At 45.4% G+C, this 8,089-nt stretch overlaps 1 protein-coding gene across 1 annotated transcript in view; it reads left to right on the top strand.

The window, feature by feature from the left end:
• LOC149468512 (uncharacterized) overlaps positions 1-6,486 on the top strand; it is a 267,370-nt gene extending 260,884 nt beyond the window's left edge. Inside the window, exons 3-4 of the mRNA XM_089670132.1 lie at positions 4,797-4,865; positions 6,305-6,486. Of these exons, the coding sequence (XP_089526258.1) occupies positions 4,797-4,865; positions 6,305-6,447 (212 nt within the window). The 3' untranslated portion in view covers positions 6,448-6,486. The remainder of the gene's footprint in view (positions 1-4,796; positions 4,866-6,304) is intronic.
• Positions 6,487-8,089: the final 1,603 nt, after the last annotated feature.

The following is an 8,089-nucleotide window of genomic DNA, read 5'->3' on the forward strand; positions in this document are numbered from 1 at the left end:
TGGATTTTTTTTTTCAGTTTGAGACAGATAGCGCTTTTTGTGGTATTTAATCGCCACTTGGTTTTTATTTTTTGCTAAACAAACCACCTCCCGTCTGCCATATAGTGCAATGACGGGCGCAAGGTGGTTCTCTCGTTCTGGGAGGACGTCATCCCATTCTAAGCGCACACCGCGACGACACAGTGGATCAACAGAAAGAGCCGAAGATGTGTACAATCACAGCTGATCACATGTAAATAGGGAAATGCTGGCTGTCGGTATTTCTCTCCTCACGAGCTGTCATGCTGACAGCTCGAGAGGAGAGCCAGTAATTGGCTTTACTCAGAGGGGACATGTACACTGATCATCAGGGCACTGATGATCAGTGTAGCCCCAGCAGTGTCACCTGTCAGTGTCCATCAGTGCCAGCTGTCAGTGCTCATCAATGCCACCTGCCAGTGCCCATCAGTGCTTGTTGGTTGTGGGGGGTCTGCGGGCAGGGGGCTTATCAGAATAAGCCCAGATCCCGCCCCCCCCCCCCATGTGAATGAGTATGCGGTACATGGTTCTGCTACTAATTCACCAAAAAAGCAAAAGTGTAGTGTAAAAAAACACAGTACAGGGTCTTTGACAAGTCCTTTAATAAAACAATGTCCCCCGATGTAGATCCAATGTCAATTACGATGTCACGGCAGCGACCCGAAAAAAGAAAAAAAAAAAAAAAAATGTTTCGCTCTCGACAAGGCTTACCAGCCTTATGCAGTGATCGAGGGTGACATATCTTATATAAGTAAGGGGCGGGGCCAGCCGGGGACATCATCCGAGTGTTCCCGCCCCATGTGACATCGTTGATGGCATTGTTTTATTAAAGGACTTGTCAAAGACCCTGTACTGTGTTTTTTTACACTACGCTTTTGCTTTTTTGAATTAGTAGCAGTACCATGTACCGCATACTCATTCACGTACGGGGGGGGCGGGATCTGGGGGCCCCCTTCTTAAAGGGGGCTTACCGATTCTGATAAGCCTCCCGCCCGCAGACCCCCACAACCACTGGCCAGGGTTGTGGGGAAGAGGCCCTTGTCCCCATCAACATGGGGACAAGGTGCTTTGGGGGGAGAGCCACCCTGCCCCAAAGCAACCCCCCCATGTTGAGGGCATGTGGCCTGGTATGGTTCAGGAGGGGGGGCATTCGCTCCCCCCCCTTTCCTGACCTGCCGGGCTGCATGCTCGGATAAGGGTCTGGTATGGATTTTGGGGGGGAACCCCACGCTGTTTTTTTATTTTGGCGTGGAGTTACCCCTTAATATCCATACCAGACCCGAAGGGCTTGGTATGGATGGGAGGGGGGACCCCACGCCGGTTTCTTTATTATTATGGTGCTGGTTTTTAAATGTAATTCTGGCTTTTTTTGGTCTTCACTATAGCTCAGAAATCCAGCTGTCACTTCACCTGACTAAAAGAGAAAGTTTTGAGTTTATTTCCTTAAAGGTAACAAGGTTGACTTTTAGTTAATTAAAAGGAAGACATTTTTCTGTAACTTTAGGGAAAGTGACAGCTAAGCTTGTGAACTATGGTGAAGGACAAAAAAAGGCATGCCATTAGCATTGAAAAATCAGCACCGACATACACTTTGTATTGTGAACCAAATTATTCAAACATTTGTAAACTGACCAATTACCGTATTTTTCACTACATAAGACGCACCTGACCATAAGACGCACCTAGGTTTTAGAGGCGAAAAACAAGAAAAAAAAATATTCTGAACCAATGGACTGCAGACATAGTACAGGGGATGACCAGAGACTGCGGACACAGTACAGGAGATGACCAGAGACTGCGGACACACTACAGGAGATGACCAGAGACTGCGGACACACTACAGGAGATGACCAGAGACTGCGGACACACTACAGGAGATGACCAGAGACTTCGGACACACTACAGGAGATGACCAGAGACTGCGGACACAGTACAGGAGATGACCAGAGACTGCGGACACACTAGAGGAGACAGTCAGAGACTGTGGACATAGTACAGGAGATGACCAGAGACTGCAGACACAGTACAGGAGGTGACCAGAGACTGCGGACATAGTACAGGGAAAATACCAGGGACACAGTACAGATGACCAGAGACTGCAGACGGTGCAGGGAATGACCAGAGACTGCAGACGGTGCAGGGGATGACCAGAGACTGCAGACGGTGCAGGGGATGACCAGAGACTGCAGACAGTGCAGGGGATGACCAGAGACTGCAGACAGTGCAGGGGATGACCAGAGACTGCAGACAGTGCAGGGAATAACCAGAGACTGATGACCTTTGGGGAGGGAGGGGGAGCAGGTACCTGAATTTGACAGGTACCCGCTCCCACTTCCGCGGAGATGTCTTTCCCTCTTCTTCCCATGCCGGCTTCTGTGACAGCCGGGTGCCCACTGCGCATGCGCGAGAAGTGCTGCGCTTTGTGAATGGCCCGGCGCCTTCTGGGACCTGTCATGTGTCCCAGAAAACACTGGACCATTCACAAAGCGCAGCGCATGCGCAGTGGCCACCCGGCTGTCACAGAAGCCAGCGCGGGAAGACTGTGCAGCGCTGGAGCGAGGAACAGGTAAGGCCCTGCAGGAAAGAACAGCTGAGCGGCCGGCCCGGTATTCTGACATGGTGGAGGCAGAAATACCGGACCGGCTGCTTTATATTCGCTCCATAAGACGCACTGACATTTTCCCCCTTTATTTGGGGGGAAAAAAGTGCATCTTATGGAGCGAAAAATATGGTAATTTTAAGGGTTTGGCATTTGTACACCAAATATGAATTTCCCCGAGGCATTGGTACGTATGTATTAGTATTGCAATCATTTGTATTGGGATACATAGAACCAACATACATCTGAATTGGCAACATAGCACAACATTTGTGTCACATTTGAGATATCTGGCTAGTTACACTGACCTGGCCCAGGGACTTAGGGTTGATTCACAACACAGAAACAACACAACACAGTGGTTAGCACTGCTGCCTCACACTGCTAGGTTTGTTGGTTTGAATCCCAACCATGGCATGAAAGTAGCATGATCTCCCTGTGTGGCTCAAATAGATGTTCTAGCAACATCTTTGCTTTCTGTCTAAATGATCCCTAGAATGTGAATTAGAATGAGGCCTTGTCTGTTGAAACACATTCTAAGCTGCACCTAATGTCTCCTAGATTGTAAGCTCAAAAGAGCAGGGCCCTCGAACCCCTCGTGTATCACATTGTATTGGTATTGTTCTGTCACATGTTCTGTCCCCCTTTGTAATGTACAGCGCTGAGCGAACTATTGGCGCTTTATAAATACTGTATAATAATAATAATTATAATAATGTGAATGTCAAACAATTGGGTGAGATAAGGGTCTGGACTACTAATAGATTTAATAATGCTGGTTTACACTCCACCCCCTTTGAGAGAGAGAGAGATAGATATTGGCTGGGTAATCCACACATCAAAATTGTTACAAATACTGGCGTGGAATTTCCCCCAAATCCATAACAGACCCTTATCCGAGCAGGCAGGTACCGCACGCCTTCAAAGATTTATTTCCTTTGTTGATTTACCTGCTTCGTTCACACTATATGCAATTGAAAAATGCACTTTAAGTTGCCAATTTTACTGTCTTTTCTAGAGAATTTCAAACTAGTTGTGTTTTCAATTGTGTTTAGCATTGCGATTTCTATTGGAGTCTAGATATGAAATTGCTATTAAATGGGCAAAAACTTCAACAAGAACTACCTTTGAAATCACGCTGCAACAAATTGCGTATGTTAATACACTCACATTCACATTCATTATATCCGATATCATGTACGATGTCAATTCACAAATCGCACCTGAAATTGCACACCCTGGATACGACTTGTCATGCGATTGGCATGGCCAGCAACTTGCCATTTGCAAGGCAAATCGCAAACAATGTTACTGGGGGCTACCCCGGTCCCATTTGTGTGAATGTGATCAACTTTACAATATTTGCTTTTGGACAGTGTCTATTTGTGGGGGTGTCACATGAGGTGTGTTGGGTAAAGGGTGGTAAGCCTGGCACCAGACCTTTTTTTTGTGATTCCCAATCTGCTCCAAGCTACAAATGCCACCTTGCAGTGTGCATGTGTTAACACTCAAGGGGGCATCTGTGTATTTTCGTAGGGGAGGGGAATATTGTATGAAATGAGCCCTTTTGTAGCTAGACTGCCAAAGACTTAGACCTTGTGACATCTTCCTGTGAAGCCTCAGATCTGCTGCTGACCTGTGTCCTTTGCTTTGGAATGCTTGAAGTCACTCTATTGTAGACCCCAGGAAGGAAAGTGGGAATGGCTGCAAGGGCTGACCAATGAGTGTTTCCACTCTTACTGTAGTGTAAGCGTAGCTAAGCTAAAGTGTGTGAGCCAATTCCTCTTGTCAAGAGCAAGCCTCTCCAACATTGGAATGCTGGCAGCACACCACTGGCAAGGAAGACTGTTCCTTATCATGGCTGTCAGCTGTAACATTTGGGTTACGTCCTAAGGTGATCTGAAACATCATCAATGGACAGCCAGAGAGTATGTTAGCATTGTAGGATATGAGCAGCTTGCTGAGTGTGGGTGCCAACAAGTTGCCAAATGAATTTGGCCTTAAGCTCTTCTGGTCATCTAGTTTAGTAACCCAAACCGAAAGAGGACTTTGCTATGTTGGTTAGGGCTAGGGCTTACTACCTGGGGCCTGTAGTATGTGACTGTTTAACATCCATGTGTTTGTCAAATGTCAGGACTCGCATCTTTACTGTGTCTTTTTTTTGTTACTCTTCACGTAGTTGTACCTCAGGATGCCCCGGCTGATATGGGGGAGCTCCAGCCCCCTCTGGATGCCAACATCCTTGAAGGTCAGTTTCTAAACTGTTTACACATATGCACATGTAAGGTATGTAGAAGGCTTCAGCTCCCCCTTGTCTAAATTGGTTGGCCTCATCCTGTGTTTAGAATGGCCACCCCAAAGAAATAAAACATTCACACTAAACACCACATCAGACAGATAGGGGCTTAATCTTCACACTTAGACCTGACAAGTGAGTTTGTCTACATAGGCATACATTAAAGTGTTTTTCAAATTAAGAAAGGACAATAAACAAAGAATATGACACGATAGTCAAGCACTAACCTGACGCTCCAGTAATCAAAAACCTGCTTCCCAAGTAACAAGTGTTTGTTCCACTCTGGTCTCTCCGCCATCTAAAAGAATCACTACGAATAGATGCAGCTGACACATCCAGCTTCCTGGGAGATGGACCGCCTCCATTCAAGGACACACCTGGTTAATCACACTGCCAGCTCTATAGGAATCTCTGGACCTGTGTGGAGGGAGTTGGGCCACTAGCCTCCAATAGGCTCACAGAGTTTGCTCAGCTCTGTGCTCTGGCTGTGTATAATGTGTGTAGGGATCCCCCCCTGCAGCTAATAGAAAGCTAGGATAAATGTCTTTGGGAACTATGCTGTTACACAGTTAATATTTATGTTAATGTACATGAGAATTCATATAGTTTATTTTTTGTACCATTTCCTATGGACATTTCTATAGTTAGTTATGCTGCCATCCAGTGGCCTTATTTGGTAATGCATTTGTTTTATATTACCTCCCTGAGATCTATGACACAGTTCCTTTGTATATGAAGCTCCTCCCTTCTTCTTGAGTTCAGCACTTCCTGTGTCATGGAGGCAGCTAACAGACCACATGTAACTGGGACACATGTATTCTGCATAGTACGCTACAGAAAGTATCATCTTTTGACCGTATAATACTGGAAACCATTCATTCTGCTGTATCCTGTTGTCACATGTACAGAATAAAGCAACTTCTGGATGAACACAGTATTGGTGAGTTCAAGCTATCTGATAAGGATTGTCCACAGTGATTTTATCTGCTTATACAGGCTAGGCAGAGAGGTCTCACAAGGGATAAATCACTATCACAACAATCTGAGTCAGAATAGGAACTCTGTGAGGAGACAGGCGTGGCAAAGTCATCTGTTGTCTTTACTGAGGAGATTGCCCTTTTCACTGTTGCCCACAGATATATTTGTAGTCAGTGAGCAAACACTTTAATCTAGGCCTAAGGATTCCAAGCTCACTCCCTGACCTATGAAATCCTCCCAGGCAAGAAATGTAAGCTCTGTGTTCCAATTATGAGTTGACAACAGCATAGAGTGCTTTCAGGATAACGGACAAAGTTAGACAAGTATTGCATGCTGTTGTTGTTTGTTTTGGAAGCAAGTGTCTCCTTTTTTTTTTATTGCAGCTAATAAATTTTTTCTGACTATTTCTACAGTGTTCAACCTCCCAGCCATTCGTGTACTTATGGGCTGGGTGTGTAAATGGATTGTGACGCTGGAACAGGCATTGGAGGTGGGGCCAGCCAAAAACCAGCCAGATATAGTGGCCTATTTCAGGCAACAATTTAAAATTTTGTAAATTATTTATAAAAATAAATGTTATTTATATTTGACAGTGCACTGTGTTGTGGCCTTCTTTAGCCTTTGCAGGTAGGCAATCTTCTTCATTGTAGTTGGAGCTGATCTGCATGTCCCGAAAGCATTGCAGTACTCGGCTAGCTCCAGCCAATCTTGCTTACCTTGAATTTTTGTTACTGTCCAAACAGTCTTTTTTGGCAAGTCCAGCTTTAGGATTGCATGTTTCAAAGAGGTAAACCAGCTCCTTCAATCCTAAACTCAGATATATAAAGATTGAAGTTGTCTGCAGCTACTCCCAATCTTAGTTTGCTGCAGCTTGTGAAATGCCGCAATAGTTTACACAGAACACTCCATTCACGTTACATTGTTTACATTTGGAGTAGCTCTTCAGTCCATCCAGGGACTTCAAGGTAGCTTGGTGGAGTGTAGTTGTGAAGACTGGCAAAAGGGGAGGTGCAACCAAGGAGATGTGTGGGTGGATCCTGTGGGCAACTCTGTCAAGATGTTTCTTCTCACCTCATTTCTAATTGGGATTGACATTACACAGAAGCCACATGACTTGAAAGCTGCTCTTGGAAGGACTATCAGTTATGGATAAGACCACTTACATGCAATGTCCTACAGCAAAGAAGAGACCCCAGTGGCCAAATTGACTATCTGCTCACCACATACCACTTGGATCCAACGTGTTGCTCATTCACATATCAGTGTTTTGTCAACAGGAGGTGGGAAGGGAATAAAGTGAGGAACAAGTGTCCACTGGGCACATAAATTCCATAGGCGCACACACATCTAGAATCAGGCAGCGTAAGATCCTATGCTCCACAACCAAGCTCGGGGCAAGATGTAACACGGTGTGTAAAGCAAACTTAGTCTGGGTCAAGCATAATGATATTCTCTTAGTCTCTGGATTTCTTATTCTCACAACTGTTCGGTGTCTCTAGCTTTCCTTGGCAGGCTTAATGTTTGTAATTTGTGGCCTGGTTTTGCACCTGGTGGCCTGGCTATTGACACTTCTTTTATAGTGTGTGTCAATGAAGTAGCCCAGGGAATGTATTTGGACAGCACCGTCAGTCTCTGGGGAGGCAAGTGTTTGATGCAGGAGTTTTCTTCAAAATCAGCATCCCACAACGAGCAAAGCTAGCCAACAAGCTGCAATATTGTTTTTTCTCATATTTGGGAAAGTTAGCCTTGCCCACAGAGTCCACTGATAATTCTTTGCTCAATTGGGTCAGCCAAATTGATAACAGATAATGGGCAACTGCTACATGTGCCAGAGAACTTGTTTGATGGGGAACATCTAGAACTCTTCGAAGGACACACCACCAGCTAAAAACAGCAGAAAGGCCAAGAGTATAACCACCAATGCCTTGGGAAGTGTCAACTTTCAATGTTATTTAGTATGTGCTGTTTTTTTGAGTGTTAATTGTAGCAATCGTGCCCACAGAGAAGGACGCACTCATCCATTTTGTATCTCTCTCTCCCAAATCAGATTCCTCTGATATTCCCCCCTCCGTTGAGTGACATGTGGTGTGGATGATGACAGATCATAGGCAGCAAACTCATTGGGAGGGCGTCATGGCTATAAACCTTACTACCTGGCGCCCCTCTGTCTGGAAGACTCTTGCTGGAGAAGGTGTTAT

The sequence above is a fragment of the Staurois parvus genome, unplaced genomic scaffold (assembly GCF_062004578.1).
Source record: "Staurois parvus isolate SC_StPar_1 unplaced genomic scaffold, SC_StPar_1.0 ptg000086l, whole genome shotgun sequence".
NCBI classification, from domain to species: Eukaryota; Metazoa; Chordata; class Amphibia; order Anura; family Ranidae; genus Staurois; species Staurois parvus.